The sequence below is a fragment of the Lacerta agilis genome, chromosome 8 (assembly GCF_009819535.1).
Source record: "Lacerta agilis isolate rLacAgi1 chromosome 8, rLacAgi1.pri, whole genome shotgun sequence".
Classification (NCBI taxonomy): Eukaryota; Metazoa; Chordata; class Lepidosauria; order Squamata; family Lacertidae; genus Lacerta; species Lacerta agilis.
The window spans coordinates 78,460,201-78,488,095 of record NC_046319.1 but is presented as its reverse complement, the minus strand read 5'-3'; the positions used below and the strand labels follow the sequence as shown (position 1 = coordinate 78,488,095).

The 27,895-nt window shown below is 49.5% G+C and overlaps 1 protein-coding gene across 1 annotated transcript; it reads right to left on the bottom strand.

Annotated features, from left to right (window-relative positions):
• Positions 1-469: 469 nt before the first annotated feature.
• Positions 470-27,895, bottom strand: RASGRP4 (RAS guanyl releasing protein 4). The gene is made up of 17 exons (XM_033158481.1): positions 27,839-27,895; positions 21,890-22,092; positions 20,975-21,080; positions 18,394-18,456; positions 18,150-18,281; positions 17,625-17,778; positions 14,519-14,692; positions 14,031-14,147; positions 12,497-12,772; positions 10,376-10,456; positions 10,183-10,287; positions 5,593-5,702; positions 3,401-3,545; positions 2,254-2,290; positions 2,027-2,161; positions 1,063-1,259; positions 470-908 (listed from the first exon to the last, which is right to left on the bottom strand). The coding sequence occupies exons 1-17, from the start codon at positions 27,859-27,861 to the stop codon at positions 741-743; spliced, it is 2,226 nt and encodes a 741-aa protein (XP_033014372.1). The 5' UTR covers positions 27,862-27,895; the 3' UTR covers positions 470-740.

The following is a 27,895-nucleotide window of genomic DNA, read 5'->3' as shown; positions in this document are numbered from 1 at the left end:
ACCAGAGCGGAATACAGTGGTACTATTACTTCCCTTGATCTAGATGCTATACTTCGCCCACTTCGCCCCAGCTAGCATGGCAGGGTCTCTGTTTACACACTCGCTCACTGGTTAAATATAGCTTGTTGCAGAGAGCTACTTGGCAAACCCACCACATGTACACAAGCCAGGGGGCTTCCTAGGTTCTTGAGCCATCCGGGACTGTTCAGCTAAGAAGAGCTCTGCTGGAGCAGTCCAGTGGCCCTCCTCGTCCAGCACCCTGCTCTCACGGAGGCCAACCATGGGCACCAATGGGAAGCCCCCCGCAGGACCTGAGCGCAACAGCACTCTGCCCATTTCCAATGCCCAAGCAGCTGGCCTTCCGCGGTCTGCTGCTTCTGACAGCGGAGTTTGAACAGGGCCATTGCGGCTAATAGCAGCAGAACCCACAACGTGCACCAAAAAAAAGAAGCTAGCTAGCTGGTGGAGCCTCTGTTCAAGAAATAGTCCTTTTATTAGGAACAAAGGAAGCCCCTTAGCTTGATTCCGGCTGCTTGTCCATCCAGCTCCGTATTATTGGCAAGGAATGGCAGTGGCTTCAGGGCAGCAGCATCCATTTCCAGCCACGGACCAAACCCAAGGCCTTCTGTATGCAGAGCATCCATATTCTCCACCGTTGAGCGCCATGTCCCTTCTCTCTGTTCGTTTCCTTGAGAGGTTCCACGTTTGTGCCTGTAGCCCACCGTTCCCGTGCCCTTGGCTCAGTTGGGCTTGGGAGGCAGGTGCGAGTTGTAGGCGGCCAAGGCCTTCCAGCAGGAGAAGGGTGGCAGGCTCGATGAATCTGCCTTCAGCAGCCAGCTGTTCTCAGCCTCCAGCTGCGAGTTGCAGCTCTGAAGGCTCTGGTTGACCAGCAGCAGCCTGTCCCGTTCCTGCAAAGGAGAGCGAGGAGATGCCAGCTTAAAGTGGGGGTTGCCTGTTCCCCCAGCAACTTTGGTCCTGTCCAGACCAAAGTCATAAGTAGCTTCCCATTATTCTTCCACAGAAGTCCCAGATGTGGAATGCTGCCCTCCTGAAATTACTCACCTTTTCCACCTCCTTCAGCTCTTCCAAAAGTTGCTTTAGGCTCTTGCTGTGTCCCCGTGGCTCCTGTGGACTGTCCGCGTCTGTCTGGGTGCTGGCGTGCTTCATCTGCCGCCTGCCCGCTGGGCTCGACAGCGCCAGGTTGGGGCTTTTGCTGTGCTCTCGTCTCGGTGGAAAGAGGAAAGCTTCCTCCTCCGAGCCTGCCGCGTGGAATAAGGGAAGTGTGGTTAGAAACGTGGCCATCGTATCTAGAGATTTGTTCCTGCAATCAGTGTGGTGGTGTAGTTCTTAGAAATGAAAAGCGTAATGCTGGCGGTCAACAAAAGAGGTTTAAAGACTCTCTGAAGGCAAATCTTTAAAAATGTAGTATAAACACCGACAACTGGGAAGCACTAGACTGCGAGCGCTCCAATTGGAGAACAGCCTTTACCAAAGGCGTCGTGGGCTTTGAAGACACTCGAACTCAGGACACAAGGGAGAAATGTGCTAAGAGGAAGGCATGCTTGGCAAATCCACACCGTGATCAACTCCCGCCTGGAAACCAATGTCCCCACTGTGGAAGGACGTGTGGCTGCAGAATTGGCCGCCACAGTCACTTACAGACTCACTGTTAAGACCGTGTTTATGGAAGACAATCTTACTCGGCTACAAGGGGTCGCCAAAGAAGAAAGAAGGTGTATTTCTAGTGTGCTGGGCTAGCACCTGAGAGACCTGGGTTCAAATCCCCACGCAGCCGTGAAATGCACAGGATGACATTCATGACTTTCTCATGCTAGTTTTGAACTGTTGCCCCAAACCACAGTTTACGGTGTTGAGTGGAATTTGCTCTGCGTTCCTACTCTTCTGTAGAAGCCGTACCACGGGTCGCAAGGCTGGGAAGTGAATAGCCGCCTTGCCGCTGTGCGCCGCTGGAGCGGGTCCCGTTGGCCAGCCCGCACCAGGACCCCCAGTCTGTGCACCCCCTTACCAGAGCTACGGTGATAGGTGATGGCCGGCGTGGCAGTCCGAGACAGGGTGCTCTCAGAGTTGCAGGAATGGAAGCGCCGCTGGCACTCCACCTCCACTTGGTCCTTGCACTGCTTGTGACAGATCATCCCACAGTCTGCAAGGGAAGAGAGAGAGACCACCATCAGCGATGGGAATGTTAATAGGATCCCCTCCTCTCCTTTAGTGCCCACCAGGGGGCGTGCTTACCCCGACATCTGTATCCTTGCTTGGAGACTCCCCAGAGCTAGAACAGGAAACGAAACAAAACAACAACAACAACAGAGGTGTTATGTTGAACTAGACACCACTTCTTTGCAAAGACTGACTGATCCCCTGCCCTAAATTTCAAAGGCAACATAGGTGGATGAGAGGTGGGGGACTTGCTTCTAGCCTGTGCCAGGGGCCGCAGCTTTATTGCCCGCTTCAAAAGTGGTGGCAGAGTTCCAGGATTTTCAATTTTTGGGTTTTGAAACGTAGCGAGCTTCTAGACCTCATGGCTGCAGGAGAGAGGCTGCAAAGCAAGCTGGTTCTTCTGCAGCAGCCTTCTCCGACTTGGCATAGTCAAGAGCTAGTGTTGGGTAGCATTTCGGACTGAGCCTGGGGTTCAAATCCACACTTGGCCATGAAGCTCCCTGAGTGACCTTGGAGGCCAGTCACTGCCTCTCAGGCTAACCTACCTCGCAGGGTTGTTGTGGGGATTAAACGAGGAGGAGGGGGAGAACCATGCATGGCGCTTTGAGCTCCTTGGAGAGGAAGGTGAGATAAATGAATAAAAATAGTCCAAAATATCTGGAAGGCTGTTCTGAAGGGAGCTTATCAACAATCTCCTACTTTTCTAGCCCTTTCATCTTCCATCCCATCGTTTGCAGATTCTCCAGTTTGGCAGCTCAGCTCAGCAGCTACTATTTCTGGCAGTAATAGGGACTGTTGGGGTGGCTGGTGGGTTTTCTTTTTTTGAGGTGACGTGTATCGGTGCTGCCACCACCAGGGGCACATACCTGGGGCAGGGCCTTTTCAGTGGTGCCCCCCCCCAAAGTTGTGGAACGCCTTCCCTAGCGAGTTATGCCTGCTTCCACCATTATTAACTTGCAGGAGAAATTTGATTACATGGCATTTGGCGGCCGAAGGATACTGAATCCCGAGATCCTTGGGTGGAGGAATGTTCTCAGCCGTTGACTGCTTTTAGACTGTTTTCGGTGGCAGCTGCTGTTAGATGTTTTTAATTGCAATTGGCTTTAGAAAACCTTGACCGAAGGTTTTTGGATTTTTTTGCTTTTAGCGTGTCTGCTGCCCTGGGCTAGGTGGGGGAAGGAAGGGTGGGGGTATAAATCCATTTTAAATAAATTAAGCTCACAAAGCCATTGCAGCTGTCACAAAAATGTGGCTTCTTAAAGGTGGCCTCTTGGAAGTTGTGCAGGAACCCGAGGCCCAGTTTGGAGAAGATGGCACAGGCCCTCATTAAATACTCGGACAGCTCTTCCCTGCTCCAGGCGCCTTCCCTGCAGTTGAGAGGAGAGAAAAACAGACGTACAGTGTGAGGTTTCGGCCTTCCTCATTTGGGTCATCAGCGCCTAGTGAATTCCTGCCCCACCTGACACTTAAATCTTAAATTGGGGGTATATATTCTGATGGGGCACTTTTGGTCAGTTCACACACCCCTGAGCCTCAGCTGCCCTTTACCAGGGACTGAGCCTTTAATGTGGCAGCCCTTGCCCTGTGGAACTCCTTGCCAATTGAAGTCACCCTTTCTCACTTTCAGATGCCTCCTGGAAATTCTATTGTTCAGACCAGGCCTTTTGAACCCGAGTTTCTCTGTCAACCAGAGAGGATGGGCCTGGCGTTCCTACTGCTTCTATTACAGTGGTTGCGTTTCTAAGTCGCCAACCACCTTGTGATATTTTCTACAAGCGTGTGGTTTACAAATGTTTTTTTTTTTTTTTAAATCATTTTTATTTGGTTTTACAAGTACAAATTTGTAACAATCCAAATATATATCCATATATAAAGATTTCTCTGAATCTCGAGACTTCCCCCCACACCCCTCCGTGGGTCCTATTGTGAACATTTACAACTGCATATTATTTCATGATATGAGAGCCAGTGTGGTGTAGTGGTTAGGAGCGGTAGACTCGTAATCTGGGGAACTGGGTTTGCTTCCCCGCTCCTCCACATGCAGCTGCTGGGTGACCTTGGGATAGTCACACTTCTTTGAAGTCTCTCAGCTCCACTCACCTCACAGAGTGTTTGTTGTGGGGGAGGAAGGGAAAGGAGAATGTTAGCCGCATTGAGACTCCTTCGGGTAGTGAAAAGCGGGATATCAAATCCAAACTCTTCTTCTTCTTCTAATCTGTATTTTATATCCATCCATATTTTCCATAGTCTTTGTTACAAGTGAAATTAGAATCCTGCTAATGCTTGCAGTGCTCTCTTAAATAATAAATAATTAAATAATGCACTGCTTGCAGTGGTCTCTTAAATAAATTATTGTTTTTTCTCATTCTTGTTTACAGTTTCAAATGTTTAAAATGGGACTCCATAGAGGGGTTGGGGGGGGGAAGTCATGAGATTCAGAGAAATCTCTCCATATGGATATATATTTGGTTTTTTTATAACTTTGTATTGGTAAAATCAAATAAAAATGATTTCAAAAAAATAAAGCTTTTGTCTTCTTGGTTCCTGAGCTTTCCAGTCAGCATAGTCCATCAATTTAGCTTGCCATTCCTCTCTGGTAGTGACTCCCTCTTCTTTCCAGTGTGGTGTAGTGGTTAAGAGCAATGGACTTGTAATCTGGTGAACCGGGTTCGCATCTCCGCTCCTCCACATGCAGCTGCTGGGTGACCTTGGGCTAGTCACATTTCTCTGAAGTCTCTCAGCCCCACTCACCTCACAGAGTGTTTGTTGTGGGGGAGGAAGGGAAAGGAGAATGTTAGCCGCTTTGAGACTCCTTCAGGTAGTGATAAAGCGGGATATCAAATCCAAACTCTTCTTCTTCCATCTCTGGGCTAACAGCATTTGGGCAGCTGTTGTCACATACAGGTGAAACTCGAAAAATTAGAATATTGTGGAAATGTTGGTTTCTTTCAGTAATTCAACTTAAAAGGCGAAACTAATATATGAGATAGACTCATGACATGCAAAGCGAGATATGTCAAGCCTTTATTTGTTATAATTGTGATGAATATGGCGTACAGCTGATGAGAACCCCAAATTAACAATCTCAACTTTGGGGTTTTCATCAACTGTACGCCATAATCATCACAATTATAACAAACAAAGGCTTGACATATCTCGCTTTGCATGTCACGAGTCTATCTCATATATTAAACTCCGGTAGCTGATGAAAACAATTGCTTACATAAATGGACTTTTCCACGATATTCTAATTTTTCGAGTTTCACACTTTGCATGTCATGAGTCTATCTCATATATTAGTTTCGCCTTTTAAGCTGAATTACTGAAAGAAACCAACATTTCCACGATATTCTAATTTTTCAAGTTTCACCTGTACATAAAGAGTCTTCTCCTCCTGAAACCCTGTTCACTTACCGCTCTCTTTCCAGCCCATAGAAGGAGAAGGGGAAACTCGTGGAGATGATCTCGAAATCCTCCTCAGAGATGTAACCCCGTTGCTCAGGATCGTAATTCTTGAACACAGTCTGTTGGGGGAAGGAGTCGTGTCAGAACTCATTGGAAGATGAGAAGGCAGTGAACGTGGGCAATGACCTCCAAACATACACCTACTGTATATTTAACCCCAAAGGACGAGATGACAGGTCCCTGTCCCGAGGGGGTTGAAATCCAGATACCGACACAAGGGAGACAAGGCAGCAAGTGGAGGTGGGGGGGAGGCTGGGGTAAGCAAGAAGAAAGAGTGATTGTAGAAGTCGAACATACTTTGCTCCCAGCTGCACTATGCATTCAGTGCGCTATCATGCCACTTTAAATAGTCATGGCGTCCTCCAGAGGATCCTGGGAACTGTAGTTTGTTCAGGCTGTTGGGAGCCGTTAGGGAACCCCTGTTCTCCCCTCAGAAAAACAATAATTCCCAGAGTTTCTCGGGAACAGGGAGTTGTTAGACCTCTCTAGGAATCATCGCTCTCCTGTCATTGCTATTGGCATCCGTCTGTCTCGGGGAGACCATGGAGGAATGCACCTTTGGGGGTGGAGTCAAACTGTTGGAAAGTTGCAGCACCTGCTGCGGCTGCAGAGACTGATGCAGGAGAAACAAAATAAAAAATAAAATTCCTTCCAGTAGCACCTTAGAGACCAACTAAGTTTGTTCTTGGTATGAGCTTTCATGTGCATGCACACTTCTTCAGATATACTGAAACGGAAGTCACCAGACCCTTAATATATAGTGAGAGAGTGGGGAGGGGTGTTACTCAGAAGGCTGGTGGGAATGGGTGATGGGCTGATGGGTGTGGAAAACCTGTTGACGACTGTTAACGACTGCAATTGGTCTTACAGGGAAAAGCAAGGGGTGAGATGGCTAAAGATAGCTTTGTCATGTACAATGAGATAAGAATCCAATGTCTTTGATCAGACCAGGTCTCTCCATGGTTTTAAGTTTGGTAATTAGTTGCAATTCATCAACTTCTCTTTCCAGTCTATTTCTGAAATATGCAGGAGAGACATGTTTTGTTGCAGCCGAGGCAGAGGAAGGCGTCTGGTTGTGCTGCTGCTTATGCACCATGGCGTTTCTTCTCTCTACCCTACTCCCAGCGGTCCTTCCTCCTCCGGTCACCGCTACGGATGTACAACCTGTCTGTCTCCAGGCACGGTAGTTGTTACAGTCATGGTGGCCACCTTTGTTGTTGTACAGCAGGGATGTCCCAACTCCCAATAGACTGCAATCTACTCATAGTATTAAAAAAAACTGGCCGTGATCTACCCATTGTCGTTGGATGGATCAAAGTTGTTGAGCTCTTTTTTAGGAAGGAAATGAATGAAGGAAACCGAATATATGAATGAATGGAATGGAATGAGCATTGCGAGATACACAGAACCTAATAAAAAACTCAATTATATAAAACACAGTTGAGGGTCCTGAATCCGCAGTCTGATAGTGGAACTTAATCTGATGGTCCACTTTTTTGGCCAGGAAGCAAAAGTTGCTGAACTTTTCTGGGAAAGGCAAACCTGTTGAGCTTTTCTTAGGAAACCAAAGTTGTTGAGCTTTTTTTGGGGGGGAGGGGGTCCCTGAGGGACCAAAGATCTACCAGGAAAACCCCGTGATCTACCAGTAGATTGTGATCTACCTGTTGAAGAAGAGTTTTGATTTGATATCCCGCTTTATCACTACCCGAAGGAGTCTCAAAGCGGCTAACATTCTCCTTTCCCTTCCTCCCCCACAACAAACACTCTGTGAGGTGAGTGGGGCTGAGAGACTTCAAAGAAGTGTGACTAGCCCAAGGTCACCCAGCAGCTGCATGTGGAGGAGCGGAGACGCAAACCCAGTTCACCAGATTACGAGTCTACCGCTCTTAACCACTACACCACACTGTTGGACGTGCCTGCTGTAGAGGGTCACAACGCTGGAGTCGCACATGTCCTGTTTCCTGCACCAAACTACACTTTGCTAATGTGAACGTCACCCTCATTCTAGTTTTTCATCCTGTCTTCTTCCTGCCAGTGTGGTGTAGTGGTTAAGAGCGGTAGACTCGTAATCTGGTGAACCGGGTTCACTCCTCCACCTGCAGCTGCTGGGTGACCTTGGGCTAGTCACACTTCTCTCTGAAGTCTCTCAGCCCCACTCACCTCACAGTGTGTTTGTTGTGGGGGAGGAAGGGAAAGGAGAATGTTAGCCGCTTTGAGACTCCTTTGGGTTGTGATAAAGCGGGATATCAAATCCATTCTCTGCTGCTGCTGCTGCTGAGTTCTGCAAGGGCAGCACTGAAACTTAAGGAAGCTGGGAGGCTGTGCTTTACAACCTGGACTGGTTGTAAGGAAGAGGTCAGGTGTGCCAGGGGGGTGGGGTGGTGAGAGGGCAGCAGAGCTGGCTATGAAAGCAGAATGAGGTTGGTGGTGCAACCTATCAACCAGCCTCTCCACTGCCTGGCACAGGGCAGCGTTGAGCAGTCCACAATTATGTAATAGTGGAAAAGGGGCTTTGGACAGAAATCTTAAGACATTATCAGCCTCTTGACGCGTTCATCTGTCAAATGGGGGAGCGCAGAGTGTCTCTTCCCCCTCCTCCTCCCCACCAAGGCATGCACAGCCTGTTTCAGCAGCAAACTTTTATTTGCAGAAAAGGAAGTGGTTGGAGTGGCCGGATTTGAGCCTCTTCCTTTACCCTGCGTGGAAGGGGGTGGAGTAAAGCGGGAACAGGCACCCTTGAGGGGGCCCTCCTGCACCCGTTGGGGTCGCACAGCAGCAAAACACGACTCCAGATCACAACAGCAGCCACCCAATGTGTCACAAAGGACAAAACAGACAGAGGTGGTAGGCAGGCAGCTTAATTTCAACCCAAAACTGGCCGACAACACGGCACAGAAGAAATCGACAATCGTGGGGCAGGAACTGAAAATGTTGAGAAAATGTCAGTGCTCGGCACAAAGACACGCAATGCAATCTCGGAATTGTTTGGTGACAAATGCGCCCATGAAATGCATGTAGATAACTCTGCAATACCCTCTCTCTCTAATTAGGTCACCCAAAACGTTCCTGCTGTAATCAAGGTAAGCAACCCAAGAAGTCAACAAACTTGACCCAGTACTGCAGAGCTAGAGCAGATAGCTGTGGCAATGTCACACACACACACACACCCAGCCTGGAACTCCCGTAGAAATATAATGTGCAGGTCAAACTGCAGCGTCTCAGAGTACAACAGAGCCTGTAAAATGCAACATGCCCCTTTAAAAAGCACACACCATTTGCAATTTCGATTTGCTATTTATGGCCAGTCGACATCCTTCTAAGCAAATTTTGATCCACACTTATGGGCAGAACGGGTTGAGTCTGTGGCCGCATCCACACGGTACATTTATTGCACTTCTGAGGCACGTTAACAGCACATGGCTTTCTCCAAGGAATTCTGGGAACTGTAGTTTGTTACAAGTTATAGCAGGGATAGGCAAACTCGGCCCTCCAGATGTTTTTGGCCTACAACTCCCATGATCCTTAGCTAACAGGACCAGTGATCAGGGATGATGGAAATTGTAGTCCCAAAACATCTGGAGGGCCGAGTTTGCCTATGCCTGGGTTACAGGAACTATAGCTCTGTGAGGGGGGGAACTAAAGTTCCCAGGATTTTTTGAGGTAGGGGAATCATATGTTTTAAATATGCATTGGATGTGGTTTTTAAATTCATGGGGCAGAGCTGTCCTTAGAAAGGACACTGTGGCTGAAAGGAAAGCGTTCAGGTCCATTTGGTTACATGAGTTTTACTGCCATCCCCCCAAAAATATTTTTATTAGTTTTCACACATAAAAAACCAGTCTTTTAACAGAAAAAAACTTAACATATTAAATGTATACTGAATCACCAAAAATTCCAAAAAATGGGATAGCTTAGATCCCGAAGACTTCACTCTATTCCCACTCCTGGTTCCTTTACAATATTTTATTTATGTATGTCCATGTTAACTCTTTTAACTTCCCATTTTATACTTTCTTCATAAAATTACAAGTGCTCCCTGAAATCCTGCCAACGTATAGACTTATGTACACTGCTTTTATAAATATGCAATAAACACACCTAATTTCTTTTTAAATTTGTTACCTTCTTAATTTCTAAGGTTTCCAATTCGTTTGTCATTTTGGCATAGTCCGTTAGCTCGTACAGCGGTACCTCGGTTTAAGAACAGTCCTGTTTACAAACGATTCGGTTTACGAACTCCGCAAAACCGGAAGTAGTGTTTGCGAACTTTACCTTGGTCTACAAATGGAAACCGAACGGTGGAAGGGCACCAGCAGCGGGAGACCTCATTAGGGAAAGCGCGCCTCGGTTTAAGAACGGATTTAGCTTAAGAACCAACTTCCGGAACGGATTAAGTTCGTAAACCGAGGCACCACTGTATTTCCAATCTTCTTTGGCGGGAGCATTGGAAAAAGAAGCAGCTCCCGCAGTTTTACTGCCATTTAAAGCCAGAAGCAGAAACGGGCGCCTGTTTTGGCCCTGCAATTGGATTATTTTTACCTCAATCATTTGCTGGACGTGCCTCTTGACGGTGATCCGGTCAGGCTTGGGAGTCACCCCCGGTGCCCACTCCACGACCACGGGGGGCTTGAACTGTGTAGGAGGCTGTGAAGAGAGAGAGGGGCAAACAAAGTGTGAGAGATGGGACTCCCCAAAAGTCGCTTGGCTCCCTGCTCCATCTCTGCCCTCTTACCAGTGATTTGGGGCCTCTTGGCTCACGGGCGTACGAGAGAGCGTAGATCTCCTCATCCGTGTAGTAGAGGTCCAGGGAGAGCTGGGAGAGGAGAGGAAAGTTATACAAGGGAATGGCCCCATTAAGTCACACACTTTCGTGGCAGGGAACGGCTGCCCACCAGAAACGGCTGCAACCAAGATTCCCAGGTCAAGAAGTGTTGAATAGGAAGCACATTCAGTCTGTAGGGCTCATCCTCGCTGTGTCGCTTCTTGTGGATAGCCAGCTTCCTGTACCCTCCACTCATTCTCCGGTGTCTGTACGAGGTTGTCCGAAGAATCGCCACACCACCCGTTCTGGCACAACTCTCCATTACGTCCACATGCACAACTGCTTAAGGGTCGCCACGTTTCAAAACGTGAAAATCCGGACACAAAAGTTGTTGAGCTTTTTCTTTGGCCGAGTCGCTGAGCTTCTTTAAGGAAATTTGCAAGCGAAACAACACTTCCGATATGGGCATTTTAAAGCGACAAATGTGCCCGGATGCCGTTTTTGACAGACGGATCTCGGCTATGCCTGGGAAATTCCAGACGTATGACAGCCCTACAACTGCTCCTTGTAGGGCAGTTCCCAAATAAACTATTATCTCGTCTGGGCCCAGGCAACTGGCTAGTTCATCCCTGTTGTCTTTCCAGCGCCGATTGAAATGTCATTTTGTATATTGTCATTTGTAATGTCATTTGTAATTTTACGCTGTGACCTGCCCTGAGATCTATGGTTGAAGGGCGGTATAACAACAACAACAAAACAACAACAACAACAACAACAATTAGTAATACTTAAGCCCTCCCTCTTCCAGCAAGCCTTTTAAAATAGGTATCTTTCCCGGTCTGCATCCATTTTGGATGCTTTCACTGATCCATCGCTTGCTGGCCAGGTCTCCCTCGGAAGGAAGGGCAGGACATAAAATTTAAACAATTTAAGGTGCCAACCCCCCTCCCCCGCCCTGCTCCCTGGTCCGGTTGCTAAGCAGCACAGAAGTTGGTGGTTGCTAGGCGACGCATTGCGTGTGGAGCCAGAGGAGGCTATGCGAGGGCAGCTTGTTTACTAGGCCGCGGAGAGGCCTGCTGCTAGGCCCCAAAGCTGCAACCGGCGTGGCTCAATTTCCCCACAGTCATGGCTGCTAGGCAACCCAGAGGTTGTGGTTACTGAGTCACACGTGAACGTACTCCGAGGGCCACGCACGGCACTGCACAGCGCCGGTGGCAGGGAGGCCGCTAGGCAACCGCACCGTTTCCTGCCTCTGACTGCGGTTGCTAGGCAACTGTTGCCGTCATGGCGTTCTGCCTTCTCGTCCTAACCAGAGCTGTCAACTTCCCCTTTTTTGCGGGAAATTCCCTTATTCCAGCGCCGTTTCCCACTGCAAAAAAAGGGAAGGTTGACAGCTATAGTACTAACTGATGCAACATGGTGGCCCATTCTACCCCAGCGGGATCAAACCCACAACCTTGGCATTATCCGAACGACGCTCTAACCAATAGAGCTAATGAACACCCCCCCCAAAAAAAAGAATATTGGGAGATGTAGTTTAAGGGTGCCAAGCTGTCTATCCTGCCTCACGGAGTTCCCTGGAAATAGGGATTGATTGTGCAACCGCTTTGGGAATTATAGCTCAGGGTGAGGGGAATTAGCAGCGTCTCCTAACAACTCTTGGCACCCTTAAACTACAGCTCCCAGGATTCTCTGGGGGAAGCCATGACTGTTAAAGAGGTACAAGAGTGCTTTAAAAATGAGGCTGAAGTTTAGATTTAGTTTTAAATTGTATTTTAATCTGTATTTTAATGAACTGTTTTATGTTTTTGTTGTGATTTTATTGGTGAGCCCGGTTTGGCGGGGAAGGGCGGGGTATAAATAATTTATTATTATTATTATTATTATTATTAAATGCATAGGGTGGATGCAACCCGATCCGTTCATGTCGGCTGCATTAGCTATGGCGGGGGCATTTTGTCCCATCTTAGGGGTGGCTATACAAGCATCCCTGGATGTCTGGCACACATGTACATATGTACATATGTGCCCAACACCACAGTCTCTATTTCCTCCTCCTCACAACTTAGGTTATCCAAGACCGTTTCTTACCGTGAGTAGGTGCACCAGATCTTTGTTGGCTTCGAGCGGAGGGCTGGCTTGTTGCAGAAGCCGGAGTTCCCTCGCCGGCTCGTACAAACTCTGCAGCTTGCTTAAGTTGAGCCGCCCGCCATCCACGTGGTTGGGCATGGCCTCGTGCAAAGTCACCAGGTCCTTGAGGTGGATGCCGACGATGGGGATCTTGAAGCCATCGCAATCGGCATAAATCCGCCGGTACGTTCTGTAGTTGCCACACGAGGAGAGCAACTCCGTCATCTCGGACAGCGTCTGGGGGCAAGAAGGAAGCAAGGTCTAAGAGGATGTTGTGGTCAGAGGGTAAGGGCAGGGTCAGCCCAATAGGGTTTTCCACCCGAAGCGGATGGCAAAATGGTGCCTTTGACATTCGGTGTACAATAACGAACCAGACCGGCAGGCGAATCTTACTTTAACACTGGCAGTGTGTCTGCCACCACAGCTGAGGTCAACCAGCTATCTTAGCAGGCGCAGGGCAGATCTCATGGCACACACCTCTGTCTGCTCTCTCAGGGCCAGCTCTACCACTGGGCAGCCACGCCAGGCAGAAGATTTCGGGTAACACGAAAGGAAAGCAAATATGCCACAACCACGCCATACCTTTAAAGAGCTTTGATACCACTTTACCTTCTCGTGGCTTCACCCAAAAGAGTCCTGGGAGCAACTCTCAGCACCCTAAACAAACTACAGTTCCCAGGACTCTTTGTGGAGAAGCCGTGACTGTTAAAAGTGGTTTCAGGGTGCTTTAAATGTTTGGTGTGAACATTTTTCAATTATCTAGTGGACGTTTAGTTTGCAATTACAGGAATAGGAATAATTTATTATTGGCCAAGTACATTTTCCAACATACTTGGAATTTGTGACACTGTTCCTCTCACAATACAAAGAAGCAAAGAAACCCCACCCATAATTTACCTCCCCTTCAGCTATACAACTACGAATTTAACAATTTAATGGCACAAGGGAAAAAACTTCTTGTGCCTGGCCGATATTGTATATGAAGTCCTGTAGCGACGTCCAGATGGAAGTAAATCAGGCAGATGATGACCGGGATGTAAAGGATCTGCTACAATTCTCTCTGCTCTCTTCCTAACTCGGGTAGCATAAATTGAAATTTATTTTATTTCACTGTCAGAGAAGGGAAGAAGTGTTTTCTTAATTTCCTGCCGCGTGTGACAAAATGACTGGGCTCGGTGGGGGGGAGGGGGGGAGAACGCATCATTCGCTGCTTCGCCTCGGGCTGCAAAACACCTCAGGCCAGTGCTGCACTCTTCTTCCCTTGTGCTGCCAGAGGTGGACACTTTTCTCTGCTGAGAGAACTGCTCCCATTTCCTACACAAAGCCTCCTGCCTCTTCTGGTAGATTTTGAAAGTGCCGTTCTGGCTGCCGAAACGGAGGGCTTCAGGCAGTTCCACACTTGGAAGGAAACAGCTCCCTCTCCTCTCTGGCATACCTCCCCACCCCTGTCCCCAAAGCTAAACTATTCTCTCTCTCCCCCCAGCAAAGTTCCTACCTTAGTGATCTCAGAAGGCAAGAGCACGTGGGTGTCCCTGAGGCGGGCAATGGCGCTGTGGCAGAGCCCCCCCACAATGGCCATGAGGGTGCTGAAGTTCTGCAGTTGTCTTAACTTCTGCAAGTAGTGGAGGAAAAAACAGAGGGGTGAGAGGAGGTGCAGGAAGAATCACCAGCATGTCATGGGAGCCATCTTTTAAAAATACAAACACACATTTCCTCCCCCCCCCCACCTTAATTTGTCAGGATTTAAAACTCTCCCACTAAGCCACGCAGGATCACTTGGTGCAATGATCGTATAGGGAGGCTGTACTCCGAACATGCTCAGAGGAACTATCTCCTCTAGCCAGCAAGTACATGGGTAGAGGTGGTCCCCTCCGATGCACTGCATAAGGAACGTGAGCTCTGTGCAGGGTTTTGCACACCTTCAGCTCCCCTTTCTGCTGCCACCCCCCTTCTTCCAGCAAAGCAGGCCGCGAACTTGCTTACCAGAGTCACACGAATGAATTTGGTGAATACTTCCGCCCGCTGCTGGGGCGTGGGTCGGTTGAGGACCATGACCTGCACCCACTGGGAGATGCTGTTGCACAAGGCTATGGCGCGCTCCAGGGCTGGACTGCCCCGCACAGACCCCCGCAGCACGTAATTCTGGAAATCCAAGTACTGTCCAACACATAACAGGGAGAAACGTTTTTTTTTTTTTTAAAGTCTTACTAGGTCAGAAGAAAAATTGTCTATCTAAATTAGGAATGGCCAAATCTGTTCTGTCCCCCGATTTCCCAGTCTTCGGTTCTCTGCATTTTCACATCAGTTTGACATTTTTTTAAAAAATGCTGAAAACTCGCTAGCGTTTTAGTGTGAAGATCTAATGTGCAAATGTTTGCATGCAATAGCGCCTAATGTGTGCATTTTTCCAATGTGATTTTCCTAAAATAATTCATTCTTTCAGAGCATTTTTAGGGACGCTTGACCCTAAATGGGAGTCTATGCATTGTTGTGCACGTTACTTGACTGCAGAACTGCACTGCAAAATTCAGAGAAGCACAAATTGCAAAAGGAAGGGACTCCCAAGACTCATCTAGTCCAACCTCTTGCAATGCAGGAATCTCCCCCAAAGCATCCAGGGCAGGTAGCCATCCAGCCTCCAAGGAAGGAAAGTCCACCACCTCCCGAAGGAAACCGTTCCACTTTCAGACCACTCTTACTGCCAGAAAGTTCTTCCTTTAAATGAGAACTCAGGCAAATTCTCCCCATCTCTCATCTAAATGCAGGGATCCCTTTTCATCAGTGGCCGATTGGGGAATTTGGCAAAAAGGGGTGCAAAGGGGAAGGCCACGCCACCCTGTGAGATAGACCGTCTCAGAGGCTTCTGCGAATCTGTCTAATAAGCCATCGCTACATCTTGTGGGTAGCAAATTCTGTTAGCTAATGATACATGATGTACTTCCTTTGGTTTTCCCCGGTAAGCGAAATCAAGTGTGGGAAGGAGATGTCTTCTGAGAAGCACGTTGTTAGTGATCTGTCACAGGGCAGACCCTCTTAGGGGTTTCAAGGGGGACTTACTACCTCCTGCAGCTTCTCTTTCTAACGCACCTGGGTTGGTGCTGCTCTGTACAAGACCCTTGACCAGACAGCTTTCCTAACTGCAGGGACCTGAGAGCTATACCCTCAAGTCCCAGTTTTGGGAACTGATTAGATCTAGAGAGGACCACAATTCCCTCCTTAAAGATATGCAAGATCAATGAGATCCATCTGGGGAAATTATATTTGTGGTATTATTATTATTATTATGCTGTCCATCTGACTGGATTGCCCCAGCCACTCTGGGTGGCTTCCAACTAATTATAAAACCACAGTAAAACATCAAACATTAAAAACTTCCCTGCCTTCTTATGCCTTCTAAAAGTCAGATAGTTGTTTATATCTTTGACATCTGATGGGTGGGCGTTCCACAGGGCGGGCGCCACCACCGAGAAGTCCCTCTGCATGGTTCCCTGTAACCTCACTTCTCGCAGTGAGGGAACCACCAGAAGGCCCTCAGCGCTGGACCTCAGTGTCTGGGCTGGACGATGGGGGTGGAGATGCTCCTTCAGGTATACAGGGCCGAGGCCGCTTAGGGCTTTAAAGGTCAACACCAACACTTTAAAATTGTTCGCGGAAACATGCTGGAAGCCAATGTAGATCTTTTACACAAGCAGGACCTGAGCACAACAGCTCTCTCCCCATTTGCGATTCCCAGCAACTGGTAATTCAGAGAGATGCTGCCTTAACAGTTGAGGTTGACCATCAAGGGAAGTCACCTGGTGTCATGGAAGAAGTACCTGCTTCCTTTGCAGGATAGGACCTGAACTTCTAAATGGCACCAGGAGACCACCTGGTTCTGCAACTGCAACCTTAAAATAACTGTTTAAGAAAATGCTTTAGAATGCTTTTTAAAATGTGGGGTGTGTCCCCCCCCCCCATGCTAGGGATACGTTTGCCACCCTGGGTTCCATTTGCGAGGAGGGATGGGGGCAGAAATGGAACAAATATGTCATTATTTTATCTTCCCCCAGACCAGTGGTGGAATTCAACCCCAAACACCCAAAGAGGTAGAAAGATTAAAGTAAGGCACGCCCCAGCTTCTGGTCTGATAGGGAATCTCGCACAATCTCTTGCTGGAGATCTGCATTTTAGGCACCGTGATATCACTTTAAAGAGGCATGGCTTCTGCCAAAGTATTCTGGGAGTTGTAGTTTCTTAAGGGCGCTTAACGCATGGTGATCTGCACTGATCGTTGTAATGCATCCCTAATTGCCCCGAGGGCCTTCTGGCGGTTCCCTCCCTGCAAGAAGTGAAATTAGTGTTTCGTCTTAGAAGGAGGTGTGGCTGTGTGACTATCTTGAAGGGGGACCCTGCACTTCTGCATCTGCTACTATCCTACTGGTCCCAGGGTTGGGAGGGGGGCGACGGGAGTCACAGTCCACAATATCTGGAGGTCAGCTGCTTGGGGGAAGGCTAAGGCTCTTTTTAAAGGTCTATGCAGCTGCCTGTCAGGCGTCAGGGAATCTGATCCCTCCCACGGTGGCAGCCAGTAAGCAGATAAACAAGAGGAGTTCTTACCAAGTAATTTATTCCATAGATCACAGAGAGAGACAAAGGAAGGCAGCCTCCCTAAAATAACGGCGTTGCTCCAAATAAAGTCCAACCCCCTCCGTCTCTCCTATTGTACGTCACCCTTGCGCCAGCTAATCTGAGCTTTCTGCCTCTGAACTTTCTGTTCTCCTACTCTCAATGCCCACCTGGTCCTGCCGGGGGGGGGGGGAGGTCAGGAATGCTTTCCAAAGACACTGAGTCTGTCAGCTGTCCCTCCCCTGCTGCTGCTTCTTCCTGCGGTTCCTCTCCCAATATTTTTCAGCTTCTCCCCTCTGCAGCCTCTGAACTATGACCTTCTGCAAACCACTGTTCTAACTCTATACTGTCCCTTCTGTTCTCGGGAAGGTCCAGAAGAGGGGGGGGCACCATTCCTCCTCAGTCCAGCCCCTGACATGACCCATCTCTGCAACAGTTTCTAATCTTCCACCGTTACAGAACCTGAGCGTCGGCTGATCCCTACCGAGAGGCGGCAAAATGCCTTGAACTCCAGGTAACTGAGGTGGTTGGCCAACTCCCCTGCGTCGAGGTGATCGAAAAGCAGGGACACTTTCCTCTTCTTGCCGCAGCCGGGGCTGCTTTGGCAGCTGAGGGATCGGGTCCACGTCCGGGTCATCCTGGAGAAGGAAGCAAGACCAGAACGCCAAGTTAGATGCTGAACACTTTGCATGCTTAGAGGTAGTAACAGTAACAGTCAAGGAAAAGGACCCCTGTACAGTTAAAACTAGCCGAATTAGACTACTGGGTGCAGCGGGTTTCAGGACGAGGGAGCCGGCGTTTGTCAACAGGCAGCTTTTCCGGGTCATGTGGCCAGCATGACTAAACTGCTTCCAGCACAACGGAAGACCGTGACGGAAGCCAGAGCGCACGGAAACGCCGTTTACCTTCCTGCCGCAGTGATACCTATTTATCTACTTGCCCTGGTGTGCTTTCGAACAGCCAGGTTGGCAGATGCACTTCCATGACTTTGAGAATCTCTTGAACTCACGTGCCGGAGGTGTTCAGCAGGTGACTGTGTTCCCCCTGGCCCTCTTTCCTCACCACCTCCAAGATCTCCGCAATAGCCTCCTCCAGGTGTGGGTCCAGGTGAAAGGCCTCGGGGTAGTTGAGGAGCCAGTACCTGAAGCCAGAGGAGAGAGGTTCAGTCTGGAGCTAGCTACAAGAGACTCGGGGAGACGGGTACCCAGGCAGGATCTGGGGGCGAAGGGGAGGAACGGGGTGGAAATTTATACCGGATGAAGTGGCAGATCCTTAGCTGGCGCTCTTGCTGTTTCTTCTGAGATGCTTCTTGGTATGTAGCAAACCGAGTTAAGGTTTCACCCCTCTCAAATTGGTGGGCAATGACGCCGGGTGTTATTGGGTCCTGCCTCTAAGCCCAGGTTTTCCAGCTGTTTTGGGACTACAATTCCCATCATCCCTATTAGTCCTGCTAGCTAGGGGGTGATGGGAGTTGTAGTCCAGCAGAAGCTGGAGACGCAAAGTTTGAGCAACCCTGCTCTAGCCTGAAATAGAATCTGCTACTCACTGGCCTAGGAAGGGCGGGGTGTAGGGGGCGGGGCGCCCCGGGCAGCACGATCCCGGTAGGGTTCCATCTTGGCTGCCCCCCATGCTGCGCGCCCCATCCCCACACCATGCGCCACGCCCCTGCGGGCAGTGCGTCACACCCCCAGACCACACGCCCCGCCCCGCCCCCAGAACACGCGCCAGCCCCTCCCCCACCTGCTTTCCACCCCCGGTGCCGGAGCATGAAGTTCCGCCACTGCTGCTCCCTTCTTCCAGAGTTGCTAACCGAAGCCAGACCAGTTTTGGGGGGGGACCCTCAAGGGAGGCACCTCTTAAGCTGGCAGAGGTGGAGGGCAAAGAGTAAGAATTCTCTCCTGCTGTCCCAGAACTTCTTGAGGGTTCTGCAAGAGACTAAGGCAGGTATGGCCAAACTTTGCCCTCCAGATGTTTTGGGACTACAATTCTCACCATCCCTGACCACTGGTCCTGTTAGCTAGGGATGATGGGAGTTGTAGTCCCAAAACATCTGGAGGGCCAAGTTTGGCCATGCCTGGACGAAGGCTATGGACAAATTACTCTGGCTCCAGTGGTGCCCCCACCGCTGATACCAAGCCATAGGTATCCTTTAGCTTCTGGAGAAATATTCCTGTTTGGGTTATTCCCCCTTACACCAGCTTCCACCTGATTAGAAAACAGAAGCTGTAGTTAAACTGAAGTGTGTACATGTCGGGCAGCCGTGGCGCATGCCCAGATGTTGGCTTGGGGGAACTGGAGTTTGATGTGGGGAAATGCATGAGCTATTGAAGAGTCCCCAAGCCCCTCTCTGGTGTGAACAGCAACATTGAAAGTGACCTGAAATCAGTGGCGTAGTGAGGGCGGGGCACCCCGGGTTCCAGCCTGGGGAAGCTGACACTCTGCACCACCACCCCCGCGAGTGTAACTCCCAAGCCGCCGTCCGGTAGCCCTTCCGCGCGAGCAGGCGCTGCACAGCAGGGGTGCCGGGTGGCAGCTTGGGAATCCAGGCGGACTGCGCATGTCTGCAGCAGCCTGCACAGACTGCGCATGTGCAGACATGCGCAATCTGCCCATGCTGCTGCGGACATGTGCAGTCCGCCTGGACTCCCAAGCTGCCACCTGGCACCTCTGTTCTGTCCCTTCCGTGCGGTGGCTACCCGTGCGGAAGGGCTGCCGGGCGGCGGCTTGGGAGTCCGGGCGGACAGCACCTGAATGGAAATAAAAATGGGGGGGGGGAGCCAGGCCTCTCAGAACAGCATTAAACCCCAGTTCTTGATTGCAGCACAGTAGGGCTAGTAAACTAATCCAGAATGCGGCAGCTAGACTGGTGACTAGGAGTGGCCGCCGAGACCATATAACACCGGTCCTGAAAGACCTACATTGGCTCCCAGTATGTTTCTGAGCACAATTCAAAGTGTTGGTGCTGACCTTTAAAGCCCTAAACGGCCTCAGTCCAGTATACCTGAAGGAGCATCTCCACACCTATCGTCCAGCCCGGACACTGAGGTCCAGCGCTAAGGGCCTTCTGGTGGCTCCCTCACTGCAAGAAGTGAAGTTAAAGGGAACCAGGCAGAGGGCCTTCTCAGTGGTGGCCCCCGCCCTGTGGAACACCCTCCCGTCAGATGTCAAAGAAATAAACAACTATTTGAATTTTAGAAGACATCTGAAGGCTGCCCTTTATTAATATAATTCTTAGTAGTAGTAGTAAAGGCAAAGGGACCCCTGACCGTTAAGTCCAGTCGCAGACGACTCTGGGGTTGCGGCACTCATCTCGCTTTACTGGCTGAGGGAGCCGGCGTACAGCTTCCGGGTCATGTGGCCAGCATGACTGAGCCGCTTCTGGTAGCTTACTACTACTAGTAGTAGTAGTAGCAGTAATACTAATATTTTGTTGGGAGCTGCCCAGAGTGGCTGGGGAAACCCAGCTAGATGGATGGGGTATAAATAAATATAAATAACAACAACAACAACAACAACAACAACAACAACAACAACAATAACGACGACAACAACAATTGCTATCTCTTCAATGTGAATCAGAGGGTTTTGTAGGGAGCTCTCATGGGTTAAGAAGTAAATGCAGTGCCACTGGCCTTGCCAGAGGTCGTTGACTCTGGCAGCGGCCAGCATGGGGAATACAGAGAACAGTGCAGAGGACCCCACTCCTGAAACCTTCTCCCTCGTTGCAAGAGATGCTCCCTTTCCTTTGAGCATGAGGAGGGCCTGGAAGCACGGCCAAGGGCACAGTTTCTGCATTGCGGCCGAAGCCTCTCAGCGCTACCTCCGAAAGGATATGAGGCGAGGAGCAGGCGGGCCAGCTCTGCAGACGACACCACCCAGCTGTGAGCCGTCAGTGTCATGTTTACCATGAAGTCGCTGGTGCAGAGGTTTCCATCCAAATCTAGAGGGGGAGAGAAAAGGGTGAGGCTGACGCATTTGAGGGCAGGAGGGGAGAAGAACAAGGACTGGAATTGAAGGGGGTTGATCAATCTGAAGGATGGATGATATGGCCCCAAGATACAGTAACCTCACCCCACTGGGTGGTCTGCCTGGATAATACCCGGCGTGGGTATTATCCAAACGTGTGAGAGTGAGTTTTGGCTGGTGCTAGAGAAACAGAAGCATGTCTTCACCCAAAACGTTTGACGGTGTGGCAAGACCTGTTGGAGTGTTAATTCCGCAAGCCCCTCCATCCTAAGATCAGGTTGCATATATATGTGTGTGTAAATAAAACCACGTATCCTACAAAGATCACAGTATATTTGCAAGGAAACCAAACCCTGGGTAAACACTGGCACCCCTGGAGTCTTTGGCTGTTGGGGTGCGTGCAAAACTATCACAAATGTGTTGTGCATTAGGTTGTTACTGAAAGAGCAGTACGGTCAATCAAACTCTTGTTTGTTTGCTTGCTTGCTTAACAGCACCATTTTTGAAACTTACTCGTCTCTGACAGAGGGAATATTCTGGTTAAAGGAACCAAGGAAACCGGCTTAGAGGCAGAAAAAAGAGAGAGGCTGCCCAGATATTCTTTTGGTGGTCAGACTGGGAATTAAGCCCAAAGCCTTTTCCCCTCTTGGTAGCTGGAACGCTACCAGGTTCCTTCACATCGGGGGACTCCAGAAAAAGTCACAGCAGCCCCAACAAATGCCTGGTCTGGGGGAAGGGCCCCAATCCCTCAACCGCCCCTGCCTTTGCCTCTCTCCAGTTTACCAAAGGAGCGAAGGCATTTTTCGATCAGCTCATCCAGGGTACAGGATCGGTTCAGATCTCCCAAGGTGATGGAGGCCAAGGCCTGATTGATCTCCCGAGGGTTAGGACAGGTCATCCGCCGCCGACTCTTCCGTCGGGAAATCCTGCCGGCACCTGGGAGGGTGCCGCCTTCTGTGATGTTGGGGGCATCGGCTCGGGATTTCCTGCAAAAGAATACAATTCCCAAATTGACCAAAGACACGAGCTTGAGGGACGTCAACGGCGGTTGTTTTTCGCCTCCAAGAGAGACAACGGCAGGTGCTTTGAGGTGTAACGGGACACACACATCCGAGGTCCACTGCACAGCTGGTAAAACGGACAAGCTGTCCAATTCCTGCTACCCCACTCTCAGATGATCCTCTCTGTAGTGCCTCTGCATGAGTCACTGTTCTGTGCCTGTATTTTGCAAGCTGCTGTGTGGTCGCTTTTGCATGGAAAAGTGGGGTGGAGATGCACAAAGAATGCGGACGGAGCATAGCTCAGAAGTATAGCCCGTGCTTTGCTTGCTGGAGGAGACATGGCCAGCTCCATGTCGGGAAAATCTGGTGCCAGGACCGCCTCTCCTGGTATGTCCCGTGTAGGACCTTAAGGTCCTCAAATAATAATATTTTGGAGGTCCCAAGCAATAAAGATGCTAGGTTGGCCTCAACTAGGGCCAGGGCTTTCTCGGTATTGGCACCGGAACAGTCTATCACAAGAGACCAGGGCCCTGCGGGATTTGGCATCTTTCCGCAGGGCCTGCAAGACGGAGCTGTTCCACCTGGCCTTTGGGTTGTTTTCTGTTTGATAGTTATGCTTCATTCTTTTATTGGTGGGCTATTTGGAAATGAGACTGCAGTTTTAATTTTGAATTTTTAAATTTGTATTTTAATCTGTATTTTAAATTGATTGTTTTTATGTTTTTGCTGTGATTTTAATTAGTTAGCCGCCCTGAGCCCGGTTTTTGGCTGGGAAGGGCGGGGTATAAATAAAAATGTTGAATTATTATTATTATTATTATTATTATTATTATTATTATTATTATTATTATCAGTGAGCCACAATGCTCCAGACAGATGAACCATATGTGAAGGGCCCATGATGGCTTTGCGCTGCGTGAACTTTGAAAACAACAACACCAAACCTTTGCAGGGTGTCAAAACCTAGTTAGACTGGTTTTAAAATTGGCCGGGGGCAGCCCTTCCCCAGGTGTGGCATCACCTGCCTGCAAAATTGGCAGACAGAAGAACTCTTGCTGGGAAGAGGTCAGTATTGTTATAAGAAAAAAACTTAACCTTTTTCCTTATGGGTTTACCAAAGAGCCCGTATCGAGTCCTTATGTAGGTTCTCTGTCAGTAGGAGAAAATAACAGAGGCCAACCAGAGAATGTTGAGAAGCAAAGCAGCTAGTAAGACTGATCTTTATTAAAGCTGTTGCAACAGGGTGTTCCCCCCACACGCAGGAGGGAGGAGGAGACCCAGAACATTGGTGTGCAAACTCTTATATAGACATTTAAAACTGCCTCCCCTGTAGCTCAAGACCACCCCCAATACATCATACATACATCACAGAAGGGGCTGTCTACAGCAGAAATCTATCTCTGTGTGTGTTGTTGTTCTACCAGCAAAGGCTTGTTTTGCATTGGGTAAAAGGCAAAAAACTTGGTTCGCCAGAGGCACACCAAAGTAAGTGATCTGTATACTTTTTTTTAGGGGTCTGGCTTTGCAGCTCATTCAGCTCCTCAAAATCAACATTCGGAAATTGCTTTTGAATTCTAAAGAAGCGGGTTCCTGCCGCAAAACGTTGCAGCGTGGGTAACCTCAGCCAGCCAGGCCCTTGTCAACGTGCACGTGAAGTCCTCTTATTCCGACTTCAACAGCTGCAGATAAACTGGCCAGCTAAGAACAACCACCTTCATGTCCAAAGAGGTGGGTTCTTTTGCCTCCTCACCTGTATGGAGGCCAAGAAATCCTAGGATGGAGAGCAACAGGTCGCAGGGCTGTGCGCTCTGTGTGCGAGAGATTTTGGCTGATGCTAGAAGCTGGATACACAGACACCTGTCTTGTTCTGTGCAGGACCCAAAGCTGTGACTTGCAGCCTCCTTGGGAACTTCATGGGCTAAGTATGATCTGTTGGAGTTTTAAGGCTGTGAACCCTTCCCTCCTATGCTCAGGTTGTAAAGGTAAAGGTGAAGGGATCCCTGACCGTTAGGTCCAGTCGTGGACGACTCTGGGGTTGCGGCGCTCATCTCACTCTATAGGTCGAGGGAGCCGGCGTACAGCTTCAAGGTCATGTGGCCAGCATGACTAAACCGCTTCTGGCGAACCAGAGCAGCGCACGGAAACGCCGTTTACCTTCCCGCTGAAGTGGTACCTATTTATCTACTTGCACTTCGTGCTTTCGAACTGCTAGGTTGGCAGGAGCAGGGACAGAGCAACGGGAGCTCACCCCGTCGCGGGGATTCGAACCGCCGACCTTCTGATCAGCAAGCCCTAGGCTCTGTGGTTTAACCCACAGCGCCACCCGCATCCCACCAGGTTGTATACATGTGTAAACAAAACCATCACAGTATCTTCCAAGGAAGGCCACTGACCTAGATGGCTTTAAAAGAAGATGAGACAAATTCATTGGGGACAAGGTTATCGATGGCTAACTCTAGCCATATATAGCTATGCTCTGCCTCCACCAACCAGAGGCAGCACCGCTTCCGAAAAACAGTTGTCGGAAGAAACCACAGGAGGAGAGAATTGCTCTTGTGCTCGAATCCTGCTTGCTGGTTTCCCACAGGCATCTGGTCTGCCACTGTGAGAACAGGATGCTGGACCAAATGGGCCATTGGCCTGATCCAGCAGGGGTCTTCTTATGCTATTAAACCAAAGCCCAAGTAAGCGCTGGCATCTCTGGAGTGTCTCGCTGGTGCAATATTCAAACAAATGCAGTATGCTACAAAAGGGGGGGGGGAGGTATTGCTGCTTCCCAGAACGGGGGTTCAACCTTAAAAGTTTTCAGTCTCTCTCTGCCACCCTCCTGCGTGGTCCTCCTGCCACCGTGGTCCAATCAACTGCTTGCTAAGTATTTATCCTCCTCCCCACCTCGACATTCTTGCAATCCTCACTTCCCCAGTGAGCAAACGCTTGGACTTCCCCATTTCCCACCTAAGAGCATGCTTCCCGCACCCCAGTCTCTTGCATTTGAATGTCAACCAGCCATCCAGCAACTGTACTTAGAAACCCAAATCTACACCAAGGAACTTCCTGCTCTTGCCCAACTTCCTTGTACGCACAGAGCATGTGGGCCCCCCACTCTCAAGGCCGCTCAGTGCTCCTCTCCGACTTTGTCTGCAATATCCCTCGAGTGGGGAAATAGCTCTCTCTCTCTCCTGCTTTGCAATCTCTCCAAACTCCACCTTTGTGCGACCACAGCCTTTCCTTTTCCAACAGCTGAGCTTGCTCGATCAAAGCACCCACACACCTACTGGGCGCATGGAACTGAAACTATGCCATGCAACCCACCCGCTTCCGGATTGCTAGATTCACTCAGCACGGGTCTTTTACGAAAGCTAAACTTCCCCGCAGCAAGTCGAGACGCTGCTAAACCTGAGCTGCGAAAGCAGAGCTATGCAAAACCTCACACCTTCTGCAAGTCAGGCAGACGTTCAGACATCAGGAGCGGAATAAATATGAGCTGGGTGAAAACAGACGTTAAAATGCACGTCCTGGTTTTCCCTCAAGTCAAATGGCAGCGACTACATTGTGGATCCCTCGAACGATCACAAAGGATCAGGGACCGTCAGTTTCTACAACCGTTTAGAGCTTCTGCAATGCTCGTAACAGATTGCGCACAACACCATCGGCACCCCAAGAAACATTGGGGTCCAAGCAGGTGGGCTGGTATCCTTGTGTACTTTGTAACTTTGGAGTATCTTGGTATTGTTTTTAACACTCGACTAGGAGTCGCCCAGAGTGGTTGGGGAAACTCAGCCAGATGGGCGGGGTATAAATAACAAATTACTATTATTATCTATTAAGTTCTATTCTGAACTTAAAAATGGAAAGCGTAATGCCGGTGGTCAACAAAAGAGGTTTGAAGACTCTTTCAAGGCAAATCTAAAAAAATGTAGTATAAACACCGACAACTGGGAAACACTGGCCTGCGAGTGCTCCAAATGGAGAACAGCCGTTACCAAAGCTGTCGTGGGTTTTGAAGATGCTCAAACTCAGCACAAAAGGGAGAAATGTGCTAAGAGGAAGGCACGCTTGGCAAACCCTCACTGTGATCAATTCCTGCCTGGAAACCTATGTCCCCACTGGAAGGATGTGTGGATCCAGAATTGGCCTCCACAGTCACTTACGGACTCATTGTTAAAACCGTGTTCATGGAAGACAATCTTACTCGGCTACGAGTGTTCGCTGAAGAAGAAGAACTTTGTAACACCCCCAATCTCTGTCTCCTATCAGGCCCTAATTAATCGGGTTAACTGTCCACAAGGATGCTCAATCTGGTACCTATCGAGGAAGATGGACATGAAGCTTGCAATCCATTCCACGCACAGTTATTTGTACCTGAATCTCACCTGAAACCAGGTGGGACACGTCTAACATGCACTGCCTCTGGATGCAAATCCTCCTCTTTGGATTTTAAAACTGGATAGCTACATGTGTCCCCATCCAATTTTTTTAGTTTGCTATGTGATGGATCAGGGACGCGGGTGGCGCTGTGGGTTAAACCACAGAGCCTAGGGCTTTCTGATCAGAAGGTCGGCGGTTTGAATCCCCGCGATGGGGTGAGCTCCCGTTGCTTTGTCCCTGCTCCTGCCCACCTAGCAGTTCAAAAGCACGTCAAAGTGCAAGTAGATAAACAGGATCTAAAAAACTCCTTCAACTTATAGAACAAAAAAGATTAAACAGGATCTAAAGTGCAAGTAGATAAATAGGTACCCCTCCGGCGGGAAGGTAAACGGCATTTCTGTGCGCTGCTCTGGTTTGCCAAAAGCGGGTCAGTCATGCCGGCCACATGACCCGGAAGCTGTATGCCGGCTCCCTCGGCCAATAAAGCGAGATGAGCGCCGCAACCCCAGAGTTGGACACAACTGGACCTAATGGTCAGGGGTCCCTTTACCTTTACCTATGTGATGGAATACTGCCCCTTCCCGGAATGGAAGATGGCAGGGTCCCCAGGGACGTGCTCTGCGGGGAGCTGACTTCCGGCACCAGGTCCATGGGCAGACCAACTCCGTGTTACAAATATGTCTGCAAACGTGATATGAAGGCTGGCAACGTTAGCACACCAGATGGGAATCCCTTGCAGATGACCACAGTGCCTAGAGACCGTCAGGTCGTGCATCCATAGCAGTGGCCAAAGGAGGAATGGCCACTGGGAGGAGGGCAGCGAGAAGAAAATCCACGGTGCATTTGCAGCAGCATAAATGGACGCCTTCATCTGCCCCGGCTGCAACAAAACATGTCTCTCCTGCATCGGTGCCTTACAACCACAGCAGGTGCTGTCACTCTCCAACAGTTTGACTTCACCAAGGCACGCTCTTTAGTTGTCTCCCGAGACAGACAGATGCCAATCAATCAATCAATCAATCAATCAAGGGATGGATAAAAAGTCCCCACAAACCCAGGGCCACATGCACAGGCACATGCATCTCACCTCCTGCCTCTTTAGCAGTTGCAACACAGGCAGAAGTTCAACAGGCACAGCACAGCAGCAGCCCCCCACAAAAAGTTGGCAACTTGACAATACCTTGGGAACGGCAGCATTCGCTTGTGTGGAATTTCCAGCAGCGGCGAACAAAATGAGAACGAAACATGCCCCCCCCCAAATATAAAACTGGCTGAAATTTCCCCAGGTCCCCATGACACAAAACAGGGAAATCCCAGTGAGTAAGACGAAGAAGGAGCGGCAGCTCAGTAAAGTTTGGCTTACCTCCTGCTCTCTCGCCGGATCATCTTCTTCTAACAAAGTTACCCTTTTGGTTCTCTG

What these genes read in the sequence shown, in the direction of transcription:
- RASGRP4 (XM_033158481.1), bottom strand. Translation starts at nt 27,861, where the DNA reads ATGATCCGGCGAGAGAGCAGGAG. An exon ending in TATGGGCTGGAAAGAGAGCG is followed by an intron (nt 3,546 to 5,592) that starts GTAAGTGAACAG and finishes TCTCAACTGCAG; the next exon opens with GGAAGGCGCCTGGAGCAGGG. An exon ending in GTGACAGCTGCAATGGCTTT is followed by an intron (nt 2,291 to 3,400) that starts GTGAGCTTAATT and finishes TTCCTGTTCTAG; the next exon opens with CTCTGGGGAGTCTCCAAGCA.